The sequence below is a fragment of the Idiotropiscis lumnitzeri genome, chromosome 3 (genome assembly GCF_059441095.1).
Source record: "Idiotropiscis lumnitzeri isolate Australia: NSW breed Sydney's pygmy pipehorse chromosome 3, RoL_Ilum_1.0, whole genome shotgun sequence".
NCBI lineage: Eukaryota > Metazoa > Chordata > Actinopteri > Syngnathiformes > Syngnathidae > Idiotropiscis > Idiotropiscis lumnitzeri.
In genome coordinates this window covers 25,093,928-25,113,074 of record NC_142393.1, presented here as the reverse complement: position 1 = coordinate 25,113,074, position 19,147 = coordinate 25,093,928, and the positions used below count along the sequence as shown (strand labels likewise).

The window sequence follows — 19,147 nt, the reverse complement described above, 5'->3', positions numbered from 1 at the left end:
AGGGCCAGTGGAAATGTACTTTGCGTTGACGATTGGCTACTTGAACAGAGGCCCCGCCCCTCTTTTGCATTTAGGGGAGGTGCTCGTACTGGAAGCACAATTTGAGTTCGAGAACGAGTACGTGTGGCTTGGCCCGTTGTTGACATCGACACTCAATCGGCTTAAGCAATTTTTCAGGCGCCTACAATGTCGCTGAAAAGCGCGGCCACGTCGCTGACCCGCAGCCTCTGGAGCGGAGGAAGCCGAAAAGAATTCCCCAAAGTAAACCGCGCCTGCTGCGTCACTTTACGCGGCCACGACGGGACAATAGAGCGAAGCAGTTGCTCCTCCGGCGGCTCCAAGGGGCCGAGTGGCGACGCGCAGCCGTGCAGCGAACCGCCGCCCGCGGCCACTTCGGCGTCGGCCGAACAGCGAGCCGAGGAGCCCGGTGTGGTTAGCGCGAGGAGGCGGGCGTCAACATCCACTGCCACCGCGGTTCCCGTGGACCACAAATCCTACTTGTGGGCTCGTTACGCTGACCTCAGACGGCTCGTCCACGGTCAGTAGAACGAGAAACTCGTCATCATATTTGTAGTCGTCCATCGTCTCTTGAAATAACCTTCGCGTCTTGAGGTCTTGCCACTTGAACTTCTCACGTGGCGTTTGAACCCTCAATTAAAAATAAAACCAGAACATCCAGTAACTTCGCTCAGACTCGCTTTCCCAAAACAACGTTGCAAAAACACGACAAATAGAACGAAGCTTCGAAACAGTTGTTTTTGTTCGATAGCCCTCATAGCCACCTTGTGGTCCTCACTAGCAAGGCAATGTCCTGCACTAGTAGAACGACTGTCATACTATTAACTTTCCCCCCTCCCCACTACAGTAGTGTATGACATTTCTGCATACTGTAGTACGACAACTACATGTTATTAATGAAATAAAACTGTGCTCTAGTCGACAGCTGTGTGCTAATAGCATAATACTAACGACACAATTCTACTAGTTAACGTGAGGTCAAGTGTTTTACTTGCACTACTTCTACTAGTGTGCAGAAATGTGCATGCATAACTATTGCATTGCAATGTTGAAAATGTGCCCATTAATCTATTGCATTTCTGTCTTGTTGACATTCATGCTTTGATTAAAAAAAATCCATCAGAATTTACAAGTTTTTCTTTCCCAGAGTAATTTTTCACACAATACATATTTCCTTAAGTATTTGGAGGACTACTTTTTAGTCACATTATGAAGATGAATGTTGTTACCTGAGTAAAGTTTTTGAGTACTCTACTCAGGGGCTCAAAAAGGGTGAGATAAGAAGAAGGATTCTAGGGGCCCACGATCGACAGGGCCCCTAATAAGACTACAAAATAATATGACACTCAGTTATAAACGTACAATTAACAAAATATTTCATTTTCAATGCATTGGTGGCAACGGTAAGTGTATTTGTTTAGGAAACTTTCTGAATGCCTCCCCCTCACCATTGACATTAAATGGTTCAGTGCATCTGCTCCATCATGCAGAGATTGACAGCGTTTCAGTGAATGGAGGCGGAGACGGCAAGATGCCCTTGAAGTCCGGTAGCCAAAAGCGAAGAAGCTTAGGCAGGAGAAAGAAGCAAAGGGTTGGCAATATGTCAGTCAGTTCTTTCATAGGGAAGGTGGGTTAGTGGTTCAACAGCTTTTTGATTCCTGTTCTACAGATGATAATGTTCAAATTACAATAAATCACAAAAGGCAATTGTATATAAATAAAACATATCAATAAAATGCTTAGTTTTACGTAAAGGCCCAGTAAGATTTCTTTTCATGGAGCCCAAAATACCTGATAGCACCCCCTAAGATGGCTATCAAAGATGTATCACTAAGAAATACGAGAGGCCCCTCGATAATGAAAATGCTTGGTGGCATTTTGACTCTGGCTTGTTGACAACAAAGTTGCAGCCAAATGTGGTGGGTGCATGTCCAGCTGCATCCAGCCAGCCCCTCGGCCACACGCTATCATATCACTCAGGGGCACGTTGTCACCTCCTCATGCAATCTGTTTTCCTGCGTTCTTGTGCAATACAAGACTGCAAATGCTGATTGTGTGTGTTTGACTTTCTATAGGATGTTGCGCCCCTTCTCTGTGATTAACAAAACAAAACCTAGAAGATATTGATGGGATCTTGTTTAGCTGGATATGCCATAGATGAAATCAGTTGAGAAGCACAGATTACGCAACTTCCTAACATTTTGCTAGGCCCTTCAAATTGAAGCCGGTCGGGCCCTCCGCTGAACTACCCTGGCTTCCTATTTCCTTTTCAAGCTTCAACATTTCAGGGCGATTGAAACTACTTATTTTTTTCAGTGCGCTGATACTTTTTCTGGCTTGCTCTTCAAATGATGATGAAACGGAGTGTCAATAATTCATTATTTTGAACATAATTATGAATGTTTCACGGACCATTTTAGGAATTATACAATCTTTACTATCGCTTGTATGTGGCATGCATGAATTTGCATGTTTTTTCCCCATATGCGCTCCAGCAATTTCTCAGTAGGAAATATTCTTTGCTGTGTTTGCATTTGAAACAAAACAAGGCAGGATTTTTTTATGCTATGTTTCTTCTAGTCACTCCTTGTTCAGTTCTGTTTAAAAAAAAATCTCAACAATTTACTGAGGGCAGCAATTATTGATTTTGATAACGATTAATCTTTCGATTATTATAATTTTTTCAGATGAATCCATTGTTGCCAAATTTCCATAAAATGTCTTGAAAGCATTGAATCCATGAATCTAAAAAGAAGGCCCTAACTGGCATTAAAATGTCTTAAATCACTCTTTCAAATGTCTTGTTAACACATGATGAGGATTTTATGATTGTAAATATGTGCATACCTGCGGTGCGACACCATGGATTTGCATATTTGTGGAATTTTTTTTCAGTTATTTTTTCATTTATTTTTTATTTTTTTCCCCAGGAACGTGAGAATATTGACTGTTGAGAGGCTGAAATTCCAAGGATTGGATGTTTACAAGTAGTATCTGTATAAACGATTAATCAATTATCAAAATAGTTGTCAATTAATCAAGGAATTGTTGCACCTCTACTTGCTTCCTTTTCATGGTCAGACCTAATTCCACCCGGGGCGTGCAAGTCCCTCAATTCGTCGGCCATCTACGCCAACAACGAGGTCAGCTTGGCCGAAGTGGACATCTACGGCTTTGACTACGACTACACGCTGGCTCTGTATTCCAATGCGCTCAACACGATGATTTACAACACCGCCAGGGACTTTCTCATTGAGCACTTCAAGGTTCGTGCCAGCTTGGCGACGGAATATTAGAAATTCTATTACAAACAAACGCACACAAATTTCCATTTTTATCCTTCTGCTCCACAGTACCCCGAAGGAATCCTCAACTATGATTACATCCCCAACTTTGCAGCTCGAGGGCTTCACTATGATATCCAAAAGGTAAATGAACTTTAATTTCACTTGAGTCAGCATCTTTAAGTGAAACTGCTTCTCTTCTTTTAGGGTCTCCTGATGAAGATAGATGCCTTCCATTACATTCAGCCTGGAACAGTATACAGGTGAAACATAATTTGCTATTGCCGTGCACTAACACATGCAGGTCATAAAAGAAGTAAATTTCCAGTTCATGTTTTTAAAATTTCATTTAAGGTATCATTTAGGCAGATGTAGGACCATCATATACTGACAGTTGAGGCTTAACTATTTTGTGTAAGCAGTTTTCATTTCCTTCCCTGTGGCTCATCAACTGATATTGGAACAGTGTTGCAAAATTGCCACCTGGAAAAAATGTTTTTGTCTCCGACCGCAGTTTAACGGCAGTTCAAGCACAAAGCCGAAGACCTGTTACAACTCCGGCCGATGAAAATGATGACCTCCTAGAGCAGGCATTAGTGCAAAGACAGGGAGTTTCAATTTTTTACCCAGATCGACTTCAGGTTGTTGAACAAATTCAAAGCCTTTGAACAACCAGAGGTCTATACGGCTAAAGCTGTATCTCTCCCAGAAGTATCGTCTGAATCAAGATTTGGTTGATGTGGAGTTCCAGTGCAGCCCACCAGGCTTTGTGGGAATGCCTGCTCTCAGAGTTTGGTGCAATAATTGCACTATTTGTGACGGCCTTGGCAAACTGGCTCTGAACTGCTGGCGTGGGCAGCAAAACATCTTGCCAATGTTGTTCCAGTGTCAACTGGCGAGTCACAGGCAACTGAGTGATATGCTTACTGAGAGAGCAAAGTCTAAGATGAGTAATGCTGATGGCCTCATGTCTGTCCGAATGATATCACCCACAACAACAAAAAAGAGCAAAAGAAGTGTACAGTGACTTTTGGGACAGTCTGTGAGTTAATTTTTGATATTTGATTCCAGGGGTCTGAGGCCAGTGCCAGACGAGGAGGTTCTCAAGCTCTACGGAGGAACTTACCACATCCCTTTGCAGCTGGATAGTGGCTTCTACGGAAAAGTGAATATACATTTTTATAATGCAATGGCGCCGTGAGAGACCAGTGACCCAACTTAAGTGTTTTTGGAGATACAAACTGTGGTTTGGCTGACTTTTGCTCTAACTTGTGCGCGGTGAGATACGAGCGCTGTTTGGTGGATATGAACTCAACTCAACTCATTTCACAACAAGCAGCAGTTTGGCTTCAACTCTTTATTGCTACTCCCAGTTGAAAATTACATCATTTTCATTCAGACAACCACCTGTAAATCAGTCGTCCAACCCCCGCGTTTAATTAATTCTAGGAAACCATGCAAAACATTATAGACGGCCTGAGAAAAAGCATCAGTGTCATGGTCTTCTAACGCTTTAAGCAACTCATAAGTCAACACAAATGGTGGAACAACACTTGTAGACAGATAATCCAACAATACTCGCAATATTGTTTTTTTTCTCTGCAAAGAACTACTACTAGCACTGCATTGTATTGAGGAATTTGGCCAGCTCCCTGCATATCTGTATATCTGTGTTATATAGTCCCCCCAAGTGCCAAGACCTTAAGGAGCAGCACAGTCCCAAAAAAAAAAGGATTCAAAAAGATTGATTATGCCGTTACAGTATACAATATATAAAGTACAATATTACAGAGTGCGATCTTTTTTGTTAATTACAAACCATAACAGAATTCCGAATTGTGTGGGTTTTTTAGAGGGGCAGGCTGGAACAGATTCATTGACCTTTTTTGTCAATAGGGTATGATGATTTGTATTCGAGTGTTTTGAATTATATTTCAGGAATGTATAAAACAAATTCAGTTTTGATCTCAAACTCTGTTATCGTAAGGATTATATAATTATATTAAACATTCAAATGTCTGTTTTGTGTGCTTACATAAACGATCATGGTGGTGTTTTATGATCTCGTTTGGGCCTTTGTCGTCATGAAGTAGAAGGAATGTCAATGTAGATTTTTCCGCAAACATAATGAGTTTTTAGATCAGATTATTGTCTCCCCCGGGTCCAGTCTGTTGGACGTCACAAAGCTTTGTTTGTCCCAATTGCTCCTTAGGGAAGCTCACACTGATGTTTGGAATGTGAATACGTGTTCCAGCTTCATGTTTTAATCCCTTTCAAAACCACTTCAGTCAAACGGAGCTCAGCTCAGCCTCTTCATGTTTGCATGAATGTTGTTGGGGTGGGGGGGTCAATTAAATCTGGCTGCGGATGTTGATGGCTTTTCCTAAATGTCGTACTTTGCAACAGGGCCCGAAGGTGAAGCAGTTCATGGACATCTTCTCCATCCCTGAAATGACCCTCTTGGCTGTGGCAAATGATTTCTTCATCACCAACAACATTGAATACGATCCAGTTCACCTCTCCAAAGATGTCTCTGTAAGTATTGCAATTTAGACTTTGAAATCCACACGTTTTTACTGCCTGTGATAATGGAAAAGTAAACACCCCACATTGTGGCACGTCTACCCCTCGTCTGCATTGGTGCAATTTCTTTTCAAAACTATTGTTGTTTGACCTCTTTTAGCTCGATCAATAGTACACATTTAGCAAACCCCCCATTGATCAGAAGTTACTGTATGTCTGACCAAAGATGCTCATCGGAGATGAGGTGAAAGGCCGTATTGATTACTTCATCAATTTTCAAAGCTTTATTCTTGGTGCTACTCGATAATCCTTGAGCAGTTTTTTTGTTTCGTATTATGGGATTAAGGGTTCATAATATCCATATTCATTTCCATTGGTGGGTTTCAATTATTTGGTATTATACAATAACTCTCTAAAGTGTATCAACCGCTCACATATTTGAAAATATTTTATTTTTGGGACTTTTTTTGACACTTTGCTACAATCTAAAGTCGTCATTGTGCAGTTTGTATGACAGTGCAAGTTAACTGCCCTCTCAAAATAACACCCTTCTACAGTTTTTGTGGGTGGAAACTGCCCACCTGTAAAAATGCCATTAGATATTTAATTTAAAAAAAAATCGGTGTCGTCTAGCATGCAAAACACATGAATCTACAATATATGTTCAAATAAAAAAGTACTTGTTTTATTATTAATGCATTAAAGTGATTTTGCTTCCAAACACATCACTAGACACAGGGGTACCTTGACATAAGGGTGGCCGTCCATTTTTTTTTTTTTTTTGCTTTGGCCTGTGACGGCAAACTTGAGATATGAGCGTATATGGTGACAGTGAACTCATCTCAACTCTCTTGACAACAAGCAGTAGTTTGGTAGATGGATTGTTCAAATAAGTGTAATGTTGACATTTAGTGTTAAACTAAACAAAACAATTTGTGCGTGTGTAGGGGTGTGTGTGTGTGTGTGTGTAAAAAAGATTTGCTTAAGTTATTTGAAAGTATTAAGTTAAACTGATGTAACACACCATTGATAGGTTAACAAATAGTATTTGTACAATTATAAACCTTTAAGCTATGTTATATTTGAATAAACATGGTAGGGCAACACATGTACACAGACAATATAACAACACTCGCAGGAATTAATTATTAATTATTTCTTTATCCTCTGTAAAAAATAAAATTACTGCAGTTTACTGAGTGAGCAATGATGCTTTTTTTGTTTTTTGTTTTCAATTGGATTTGGATTTCATGTATTTTGAGTTTCACGACAAATTAAGGAGGTATCGTAATCTCCTCGGTGGTTTCTGTCATAGCTTCAGCCACATCTCACGATCATGAGCTGAGCCTGCCGCACCTTATTTTTGTTGGCCTTCAGCTCCTTCTGTGAGGTTTTAAATAAATAATGCTTTGCGATTCCTCAGCGGGAAGCACAGGAATCTGCTGAGTCAACCAACCTGGTTGGGCTAAGAATAATAAGTTTTGGCCTTGATTGAAAAGGTATTCCACTTGCTGTGAAACACAACTACGCCCGGCTCCATGCATCAAGACAATTGTATTTGTCCCGATGTTACCCTTTCTGACCAAAGACAACCACAGTTGACTGTCTCGCATCTTATTCTTATTCTTTTATTATTCTTTTATTATTCTTTTATTATTAGTTTATTATTCTTTTATTATTCTTTTATTTTTCCTTTTATTATTATTGTTGTTATTATTATTATTATTATTGTGTCTGAGTTGTGTTAAGAGTGGATTTGTCCTGATAATAGTGTCTGAAATGGGCCAGGTCGATAACCTTGAATATTAAATGTATTCAATATCCTGACAAAAAATATCTACGTGTGGGGGGAAAGCAGACATTTCCATTTGACTTGGTGGACCAAAGAAATGCTCTGATTGAACAAGTAGCGGTAAACGAAACGAAATGTACCCTACCCGATGTTATTTTTTTGTTTTTGTTTATTTGCTTAAACGTGTTTTTTCCTGACGGCCGCAAAGCAAATCTTTTTATTGAAGACATCTTCAACACTCCCGCTTCTGGTCATTTTCAGAAACGTTTGACAAGCATCAGCGCATTCCCACAAATGTCTGTTTGTCTTTGTTTTTGTGCGATCGTGTGTGTCCTCGTGAGATCTTTTCATTTTGAGATAAGTGAGAATCTTAATGTGTGTGATGCTCTGTCTCAACATCATCGGAACACACCACACACAGTGTGAGCAAAACTGTTAAATGCCTGATTTGTTATCTGTGCTGAGTCACGGAAGAAACAGATTGTGCATGAGGGTAAGCAGCTTGCACAGAATATCATTCTCCCTTTGTCATTTTCAGGAAGCGATTGGCATGGTCCACATCAAAGGCTTCATGTACAAGTGGATCATGCAAGACCTTGGTAAGATTTTTTTAAGTCAGGACAATGCAGCACTTTGTCTGTGAGTTGTCGTCTTTGTGTCTAGACAAGTTCATTCTGAGAGGAGAAGAGACAGATGCTGTTTTGCACCGACTCCTCAGTCATGGAAAGAAACTTTTCCTCATCACCAACAGTCCGTTCAGCTTTGTGTAAGTGTTGTTGTGGCCAACGATTTGAACTCGCAAGAGTTTTAAGTGATGCTCTCACTTTGGTTTGTAGGGATAAAGGCATGACGCACATGGTGGGCAAAGAGTGGAGAGACTTCTTTGACGTGGTCATCGTGCAGGCGGACAAACCTCACTTCTTCACCGACTGCGTCAAGTATGTACCGATGTTTCTTGCAGTGCGACGCACCCCAACCACCAAGCCGCACACAGATGAACACAAAATATTTTATTCATCATCAGAGTGTGAAAGAAGTTTCATTTTGAAATCAGATTCATCTGACTGTGCCCCTGTACATGTCAAACTGCGGCTATATTGTTCGATATTTATTTAAAAAAAAAAAAGGTCTTTGTCAAAGGGAAATTAGACACACTAGCTTCATATAAAAATCAAGTTGCTTTTTCGAGATGGGACTATTTCACAAACCGTGCATATACACAAATTCTTGCTTACATCGTGCATATAAACATTTGTCGCATAAATTTGTGGTTCATCAATTTTTTTTAAGGTATTTATGCCTGAATTATAAAACAACACCCACACACATTTCTTACGCCTCTCAATACTTGTTACACTTAAAAAATGTAACTTTTAAAAGGCAAAATGTAGAATAAATTCCCAACTGCTACATATAGCCCGTGTTCATCATAGTTTTTCTGCAAGAAAGCATGCCAAAATAACAAGGTAAAATGGCAATTAATGAATTTATGGTCACAAATGAAAACTCACAGCAAAGTAAATCCGCAATAACCGAACCAGGAAGCACCTTATCTTTCAGAAGCGGCCAACCAAAACCAAATTGCGCCGTCGAGTCACAATAAGTAACACACTTCAGGTGCCATTGTCTCAATTTACCCCAAGATGGGACCGGCTTGTTGAACAGAAACAAGTGCATAACCACCTCATTCATTGTAATGGTAAATTGTGTGCTGTTGCGGGGCCGTCAAAATATTTCTTTAGGTCTGTGGCACAAAAACGGTTGGGGTCTGCTGCTGTGCTTAAAAGCAGCAGCCGAGTAATCGGCTGGGGATGATAAACTCACCTGGGATTGCGTGAAGCTTCTTCTAGAGAGGCTCTTCTCAAAGTGTGGCTCCCTCTAGTGGTGCATGAATAAAATCACTGCCTAAGTACAGTTCAGTTGGATTGAATCTTTACCAACAATTTTATAAATATTTACTTTACTGTATCATGTTTTTATTGACCTTTTATGTGCAGTCTATTTTAAAATGTTCTATTTTTGTGAGTTGAAGGGCAGTGTTAATGTTCAGCGTGTGCGTTGCAGACCCTTCCGGCGTCTGGATGGAAATGGGGACCTTCGCTGGGAAAAGATCAGCAGTTTAGACAAAGGCCAAATCTACAAACAGGTCAGTGCTTTGACAATCAGAGTGGGCGACTTTCATCAGGTAATGTGGTGAGCTGAAATGTGGCGTTTCCACATCAATCAGTGATGTCCACGTCAGTGACTTGCGTGTTTGTTTTGTCGCGCAGGGAAACCTGATTGACTTTCTCCGGTTGACGGGCTGGCGAGGATCGAAGGTTCTTTATTTTGGAGACCATCTTTATAGTGACTTGGCGGTAAGTGTCAAAACCTTACGGGCATCTTGAGATGACCTCATGCTGTTGTTGCCGTGTCTTTTATTAGCTTCTTAATTGCTAACAAATGGCTGAGTGGATGTTCATTCAGTACTGTGTTTGCCAAGACATGTCTTTTACATTTAAAAATCACAACTAAACAAAGTTGAATGACTGCAAGATTTTTTTTTATTGTGTAGCATACGAGAAATATATCATTCATGTACAGCATGTAATTTTTCTTCACGCCAGGACCTGACACTACGACACGGCTGGCGCACTGGCGCCATTGTACCCGAACTGGAGCTTGAAACCAAAGTCGTGAGCACGGACCGCTACGCTGTTAGCCTCACTTGGCTACAGGCCCTCACCGGCCTGATGGAACGATTACAGGTGAGATTTTCAGATCAAAATAAAAGTGGAGGGCATGCAAAGATGCGCATGGCTATCTGTTTTGACTCTTACTTGATTCCCCAGATGCACCGTGACCCGGATTCCAAACAGGTGCTTGACGAGTGGCAGAAGGAGCGGGAAGAACTCAGGTGAGTGACATCATTTATAGCAGCTCATTCGAAGGTCGTCTCATTCACTTCTGTCACGATGATGTTTACTCTTCGACTGTGTCATTCTTTGGTCAAAATACATTGAGGATAAAGAATTACAGTGGTTGAGACTTTCAGTGGCAGTTTGAAATATGTCAATGTTGAATAGATGCTCACATGGATTTGATGGGAATAAGTTTCAGTGTGAGTGTGTTATTTTTACCATTTTGTCTTACGTTACCTTGACTTATGACTTTAATTCATTCCATAACTCAAATAACGTGTATCTTAGTACATCTTTTGCCATCGAAATGAATGGAAACGGTATTAATCAGTTCCAGCCCCGCAAAACACGGCGACCAAATAAAATAAAAAATAAAAAAACAAGAAGGGATTTGACAGCGTGATGTATCTACAGAAAATATCACTACAATATAACAACAGTCACATTTTTTAGCATTTATAGTTGGAGCAATCATTTGACATCGAGCTGTCAGTGTCAACTGCGGTCCTTGCGCTCATTGAGTAAGACAATTTAGGCAGTGCTGTGTTTTTCCACTCCTGGTAGACTACTACAAGTGACACTTTTGGCTTGCTACTACTCTGACTCGAAGTCATTGTGGGCTATAAATCTGAGATTAATGCAATAAAACAGGAATTTCTGTGAAAGACAAGTGCAATATAAAAAGCTTCCACACAGAAAATCTGAGGGGGGGCAATGTAGGTGATCCGCGATATGGCAGGGGATTGCTTGTGTGCATTGCACATCAAAATTGCACTAAAACAAAATTGACAAATTATTTGATTTGATCAACCTTTCAACTTTTTTCCCAGGGTGATGACGAAGAATTTATTCAACCCTCAGTTTGGCAGCATCTTCCGAACGTGCCACAACCCCACGTACTTCTCCCGACGCCTGTCTCGCTTCTCCGACCTCTACATGGCCTCCCTCAGTTGTCTCCTGAACTATGACCTCGCGCACACCTTCTACCCAAGGCGCACCCCTCTGCAGCACGAGGCGCCGCTGTGGATGGACCAGCTCTGCACCGGATGCATGAAAACGCCTTTCCTGGAGGAAATGGCGCAAATTCGATGAACGGATAGATTTTTCACACACTCTATTGCCTTCTACGACACCGACATGTTTAGGTGCGGGAAAGTGGCACAGAATTGTACATAGTGACCAGTCTAGCCAAAGAAGTAGATTAAAAACAGCCTGCAGAAAGTAAGATGCTTCAACAAAACTAAACACGCACAATTAGCTTTAGATATTTTGTTGTGGCAATGAACTAGTGTGTGCATAAATAGTGCATGCGCAGTTCACTGGCGTTTACATCTTTCATTGTTTTTGCAAATTTTACATGAAGGAAACCACATGGGGGAAATTACAAAGACCACACTTTAAAGAAAGAAAACAGAATGCAGTTGTGTCTTGAGGTACAAGTCCCTTGACTTGCGATCAGTTTTTTTTTTCCATACGAAAGGAGCAAAATTCAAAATACATAGTCGTGTATTTTAGACCTCCTCCACTAGATGGCACCACCGACGTCTGTAAAATCACCACCATCCAATTACATTGATTTCCTTGCTGTGGAAGAACATTATTAGTTGGTGCTAAAATCCCACAGAAGAAGCAAAACCAAAAAAAAAATTGCATCTTAATTCATTTTTGTAGCAGAAGATGATTTGAGATATGAGTGAAGTCGATGAATGAATTAATCTGGTATCTCGAGGCGCCTATGCGGGAGTAAAATTTTAATCAAACAAGTTGTATTTTCAAGAAAAAATTTAGGTGCGCTTGCATTGAGAAAATAAAGTTCAGTACCTTTTTTCTCCCCTTGGAAAGTGTTTAAACTTGTAAGATTGAAGATCATGTAAGATTAGGATTTATTTCTCATCGCGTGTATTTTCTTTTCAGTGTGGCCTTGATAGTTTTTTCTGTCAAAAATGGCTTTTATTGAAGATACACTTGTGGATAATCATGTCGTGTTTTCGTGTTCAAGTAGCCAGTTTGGTTTGTTCATGGCAAAGTCCGAATGTCTATTTATCACAAAGTCCAGCGGTTGTGTGTTGTACTGAAACGCTGCCATTGCTTTGGTGAGGAAGTAGAATAGTGACTAGGTGAGAACGCTAAACAGCTGCTAAAAATAAAGAAATGATAATAATGTGGATTCTTGTGGATGCTCCACTTCGAAATCATCTCAAATACTATTGAATGGTTGCTGTTCACATTTACTCACATTGTACGAGCATTATCCTATACACAAGTACGACTGAATTCCGTGGCAATGCATCTCATGAATGTACGTTTCAATAAAATGTCTCAGCAGAAAAAAAATCTGTAAGCGTGCATGAATTATTTTAACCATTAAATACCCAAATGAGGCAAATTTGACCATTCTGACAGCAGTAACATTCCTTTAATGTTAGCCTTTATTTTGTAATTGGAGTATTTAAAGTGAGATACATGTAAAATGGGAGCTAAAATATATATATTTTATAAAGGTAACATTTGTGTATACTGCGGCTCTAACCAAACGAATCAAATGGATTTGACATTTGTGAGGGTTACTGTAAATCAAGGCAAATGTTGGGAAACTTGAAACTGTGCATAAGGTAAATTTTATGCTACAATGGGGGCAGTGTTCACATGAAGGTTGGAAACAGTTCCGAGAACTGTCTGCATTTCCGCCACTCATTTGTGCAGGTTCCCATAGAAACATGCACCTGCTGGTCCTTCAAGTTTCAAATAACACTTGAAACAGTCAAAACGTCCAAGTCATGTAGTGCACACTTGCACAGCCTTCCGCAGAAACATGGAGTTTATCATTTACATTAGAAATTTATAATTTCATATAGACAATTACAATGAGGATTGGCCATTGTTGTGTAATAAATGTCAACCAAACACTTGAAGACAAAATAAATTGGGCAGTTTGCAAAGAGCTCATGGAATTCTTGAAGGGCTGGCCGAACTGGTCTCAAATTGTGATTCTTTTTATATTTTCCCACATTCAAATTAGAAGATCAAAGCTTACGCTACAGACAGCCAACTAGTTGGTCAAAGAAAGCAGGAGGTCTCAATAGGGCAGTCGCAAATGGATGCAGTCAACTTTACGCCTCCAACTTTCAATATTGTTCTTGAGCAGACAGACTGGAGTCACTTGTCGCCTATTCAAATGAAACCACCTGTTGTGATTTATGGTTAAAAGGTCCAAAAGCACACTAAAACCTGTGTTACAATCTCAAATATCACATTTGACATGTTTTGTGTGCATAGAAATTGACACACGTAAGGTTGAGTTTAACAAAGAGGAAGTACAGTAAATATCAACCCCCTGATCCCTTCCTGGCTTCCGGGTCATATTTTGTTCTGCCTCAAGTTTATTTTGGATGTAATTCCAATGTCGACCGCTAAAAAGCAGCACACTACGTTGTTTGGTATTAATTGTATACATTTGAAAGAAAAAGAATGAAAACTGGAAGTATTTCGGCTCTTCCTAGTTTTTGCTAATGATGATTGACTGTCAAACCATCTTTAATCCTGTTTTTTATGACAACAACAGCTGTGTATATATAAATTAATTTTAGAATCTACAACTTCACGCATGATTATTTGTATATGTGTATTGTCATTTGCTATCTTGCTGTCTGTCAGTATTACCACAATATGCATTTTAAAAGTGTATTGTTTTCAATTATGTTGAATGACCGGAAAAAAATGTGCCTAGGCAGTATTTAATTGTGTATTTTTATATCGCAGATTTTGAAGATTTTGATGGAGAGGAATTACTGTGTGCCGTTTACTCGACCTGCACACGTCTCCCGGTCGCTACGGGGTAAGCTTAGCATTGCTTGTGAGTTGTGCATGTGGGATTGACGTGAACACCGGGGCACTTTTTGTTGGTGTATCTCATTGGTCGCATGGTTGCTAAGCAGCGCAGCATCCGTCGTCGCTCTACGCTGCACAACAAACTCATTCACTTCACCACCCGCCTGCAAGCAGACAGCAGAAAAAAGGTAACGCACTCTGCATGCTGCTCTACTCCATCCTGCTCGCTTTTGTTTTTTGGCAACAAAGAATTTTAGCAGTTAGGAAAATTGGCGTACACTGCAGGGATCTTGCTGTAGTTTCCGAGGCAATTTTTCACAAATGACTTGGCCGCATATTAATAATGAATGCAAATCTCTCCGCATGAAGTAACTAATTAGTTGCGTGACCTGTTTCTGCCATCAAGCGCTTACATCATTGCTGCATATTTTTTGGTGTGCGAAACATGTTTATTGGCGACGCTGTGGTACATGCGTATGCTGACCTGTGTTGCGTGCGCCTTGCAGGGGCGGTCCTAACCTGAATGGTGCTTATTGTTATATGTTTGATACAGGAATCATATCCATGAACAGAAACAGAGGGCTTGTTTAAAAGCACATTGCGTATGTTCACTGTCAAAATTTCAGTTCAGCATCACACCAGCATCGTCATTTTGCCTTGAAATGCAACGTACAAGTTTTTCATTTGGCCGATTTGCTGTGACTTGCGAGCGCAAACTCGAGATAGGAGTGCTGCATGGTGGCAGCGAATTCAACTCACTTCACCTTATGCAGCAGTTAGGAAGTTCTTCAAATAATTTTCAAAAAAGAGACTTCAACGGCACTTAATTTCTTCTCATCCTCCTCCCTTCCCATCATATGCTCACGGCTAAATCTCGTCATTCCTTTTGTGCCTCCCGCGTTTTATTTCTCATCGGTCTCAGTTGAGTGCCTCTACTGATGCTATGTTGGAAGCACAGAGCATTGTCAACCCCCCCTACCAGCAGCCTCTTGTATTATTAAATGTAACTTTACTTTTACAGCCCTGAGATGATGGAAGGATTCCCTGCGGCAAGATGATGCGCACGGGAAGGAAGCCAGAAAGCAAACATTTGCGTTGTTTGTGTAGCTGTCAGGTGTCAACACACGGAGGGCCTTGTTGACTGTGAAAATCACTGGTGGTGGCCTGTCAGGTCGTCTCGGCTGGGTCAATGTTGATCAAAGACACTGACCTACCTGTACAATTACAATTCAAATTTGAATATTCCTTCCATGACGTGTGTTTCACACAAAATGACTGTCACATATAGAAAGACGTAACAGACAATTCTGTTGTCGTCAATCACCTTTTGTGAATATTGTAAGCAAGTGATGCTTTCACTCAAAAGTGAATATGATTGACTCAGCACAACCACATCAAATCAGTATGAGAGTCTTCCTATCAAAATATACCTGCTTCAAGCCTCCAGTATTTATTTTCACACCGTGACAATAAGGCACTCTAAAGTGCCGAGCCCAGCCCAAAGTCATGGTCCACACGTTGGCTCTCACCATGGACTCCCCCCCCCCCCCCCCCCTCAATCTTTCTCGGTGTGCAGACTCACGCGTCAACAACGAGGCGCTCTAGTTTCATTTTTGGGTTGCACATAAAATGATGTGGTGGGCCGGATCTGGTCCCTGGGCCTCGACTTTAAGACCTGTATGCATGTATCACATTTGTTTTTCTGTTGTCATATGATCCGATCTTCATATCTTCCTTTGTGCATGACAGCCATCCATTTTGGGTCGAGATGAGCATGATGGGGAAGGGCCCTGCAGTCACCAACTAATTGGCTCTGCCAATGTGCTGAAGCGAGGCAGTTGTTGTGCACTCATTAATCAGATGTCACACTACATCATTAGGGATAATTCATTATTATTATTATTATTATTATTATTATTATTTATTAATTTATTTATTTATTTATCTTTTTAATCAAAGCAATGTTGTCTGTGGGTTTGGATCAAATCCTGTCTCAAAGACCTTTTGTGTCAAACAGCTGTTGGGAAAATGTTCTACCTCGAGTGTGGCATAGTTATTTTGTGAGGAGATTATATAAAAATGTAATCCCACAATTCCAAAAATGTATTTATCTTTAATTGTTATGAGCCTTTAAGCAACGGATATTTGAACACAATCGGTAGAGCAGCACAAGTAGAAATGTGTTTTACATTAAAAACAAACAAGAAACAATTTTCTTGTGTGTAGGTAGGAAAATTACTGCAATCATTGCAGTACTTTAAGTGGGTGACATCATTAAAACACTGTAAAAGCATTTCTTGTAACATTATATTGTTCAAGGGTTGTTGCAGCTGGTCACTGTCTATTAACCTTTCCGTACAATTCATTTCCTTGCACACACAATATGTTCGGCCAATAATATAGTGTCTATGAACAACAGACATTTTGAAAACATATTGATAAGCTTTCTGACATCAATTATCGTACGATTAATCCTTATTCAATCCCCTTTGATGCTCAAAAGACCACTAGCGTTCGATGTTTCTGAGGGAACGTACAAATGTGGTGGACTGGGAACACAGCAGTTCTCGGGACTGTTTCAAGCTCCCCTGTGAACACCATCTCCCACTGTCCCATAATAATTATACATGACTGTCACTTTTTCTTTCCTTTTTTTTTTCTGGTGCTGTTTTTGAGATTCCCCCATAGTCCTTCAATGAGCAGCAGGTGCATTATTTTGCGGGTAACGATGCAAATGTGGTGGGAAGGTAACAGGCAGTTCTCTGAGCGATTTCGAGCTCCCTCTTAAACACTAACCATACTGTCCTATAAAAAAAATGTAACATTGGGGTTTCAAGATTCCCACTAGTCACATAGTGTTCCTCATTTAACACACACTACAAAATCTAATGTCCGTTTTTGTCAACGTGTCAAATTTGACCATAGACACCCTCAGTGGACACAAACTCAGTAGCCCAAAGTAAGAAAGAATATTTTTTTCGCTCCATTTTTGTGTGCCATTAAAAAAAAACAACTTTTAGGATGGAAGGATAAAATTTAGGGAATATTATATATATTACTGTCAAAACAGTAGCTATGCAGTCTGAGAATATTAACAAGTGACGTTCCGCACATGCCACGGCAGCTTTGCCATGGATTATTTATGTGAAGCCAGCGGGCCGCGTCGCTCTTTCATTGCCAATCATGCAGCCAGCCCCTTCGGCTTAGTTGCCACGAGCAATGACACTCGTGTGGCTCTGTATTTCACTGCACTCTTGTGACCTCGTGCTCCACTTTGACGTCTAATGCTTTGGTAAAGGTCGTTTTGCCTGCAACCGCGTCCGTGTCGCAGCACGAGAGATACACTCTTTTGTGAGCATGAACACCATCAGGGGGGCTGTGGACAGCACACCATGTCAAGTGAAAAGCAAGGTAGAAATCAAGATCCGTGGCTTTGGGTGGCTACAAAATAATTCTAAGAACTGTTTTTTAAGTATCGGCACGCCATAAAAGGCAAATAGTAAACCTATACCATAGCTTTGGGTCAATTAAAAGCTCTGTTATGTAATGTAGCAAATGTAACATTAAATCTGTCATCCTTTTTTTTTTTTAATCTTAATTTTTTTCATAAAGAATGTGTCTTATTCCAGGAATAAAGTCCTTGTTTTTGGTGAATGAAGGGCAGCTATATATATATATATATATATATATATATATATATATATATATATATATATATATATTACAAGAATGTAGTAGTATTTCTGAGAAAATAAAGGCATCTTTTCTGATGGATGTTACGGACCAAACTAGTGACTGAATCATAAGTAGCTCAGGTTTGCACATTTTCTCTGCAGTTTGAAATAATCATCCCATTTTAGAATAAAGATGAATTAATGAAAAAAAAGAATAAAAAGTAGTCAAAAAAGTCTAATTATAATATTACGACTACCTTGGAAAAATACAACTTTATTCTTGAAATGTAACAGCGTTTTGTCCCAACAACAGAACCTTGAGTTTGTAAAGATTTCAACTTCTTTTTTTGTGTTTAATTAATATTCAAATTATGAGGGGCTCCTTGGAAGAAATTCCTGGACCTCTAATTTTTCTTTTCACTAACTATTACTATCATACATTTACATCTGACAAATCTCACACATCTTTAGAGTCATTCTTGTACTTTGAAGGCTTCAACAAAAATATCCATCTTGTTACCGTAATAAGATCTCACGGTGCAACCTTTTCCACTCCTTTATGAGCAGAACTGTTATTCACAATTTCCCTCCCTGTTGAATTATTCATGTTTTTGTGTTTATGTCAGGAGGACTGCCGGAAACCGATGATTAGACCAAAAGTGTGGCTTCTCTTTGATGCTTTTTCAATGAGTCACCCTGCTTCGAAATGTATTCTCTTTCTCACGTTCCGCCTTTGAACTGTTACCCATGGAGTCCTTTCCAGTTTGTACATGTATACTTGTTTGATCTGACATCTATTAGCATATGTTTTTGTGTTTCCTGTGTCATCACATGGCAAACCTGATGTAAGAACCATTCAGTGGGTGAATGGTGTCAAAGTGATCACGGGGGAGATGTAACCCAGCTTTAAATGTAGAGGAAAGCGCTATATGAATGTAAAGCATCATTGTCATTATTATTATTATTATTAAAGCAATGTTTTTTTAAACATAAAGAGCAACATATGTAAGAAAAGTAATCAGGAAAATGTTCTTTGTCCTTTGTGTACTATTATGGTAGCTGCACAACCCCTGAGTGTAGTGGCGGCTGACTCAAGTGCATCATACTGCCCTCGGTGGCCATTGAGGG

The 19,147-nt window shown here is 40.0% G+C and overlaps 2 protein-coding genes across 3 annotated transcripts in view; both read left to right on the top strand.

The window, feature by feature from the left end:
• Positions 1-83: 83 nt before the first annotated feature.
• nt5dc2 (5'-nucleotidase domain containing 2) lies at positions 84-12,682 on the top strand. The gene is made up of 14 exons (XM_088291995.1): positions 84-538; positions 3,100-3,284; positions 3,372-3,446; positions 3,510-3,565; positions 4,374-4,467; positions 5,709-5,837; positions 8,156-8,216; positions 8,281-8,383; positions 8,454-8,555; positions 9,682-9,763; positions 9,888-9,974; positions 10,224-10,364; positions 10,449-10,513; positions 11,348-12,682. The coding sequence occupies exons 1-14, from the start codon at positions 187-189 to the stop codon at positions 11,607-11,609; spliced, it is 1,794 nt and encodes a 597-aa protein (XP_088148121.1). The 5' UTR covers positions 84-186; the 3' UTR covers positions 11,610-12,682.
• Positions 12,683-14,434: 1,752 nt separating this feature from the next.
• LOC148340597 (rap1 GTPase-activating protein 1-like) overlaps positions 14,435-19,147 on the top strand; it is a 64,633-nt gene continuing 59,920 nt past the window's right edge. For both annotated transcript variants that reach the window (XM_088289778.1, XM_088289777.1), the window contains exon 1: positions 14,435-14,533. The gene's annotated coding sequence lies outside the window, so the exon portion shown is untranslated. The remainder of the gene's footprint in view (positions 14,534-19,147) is intronic.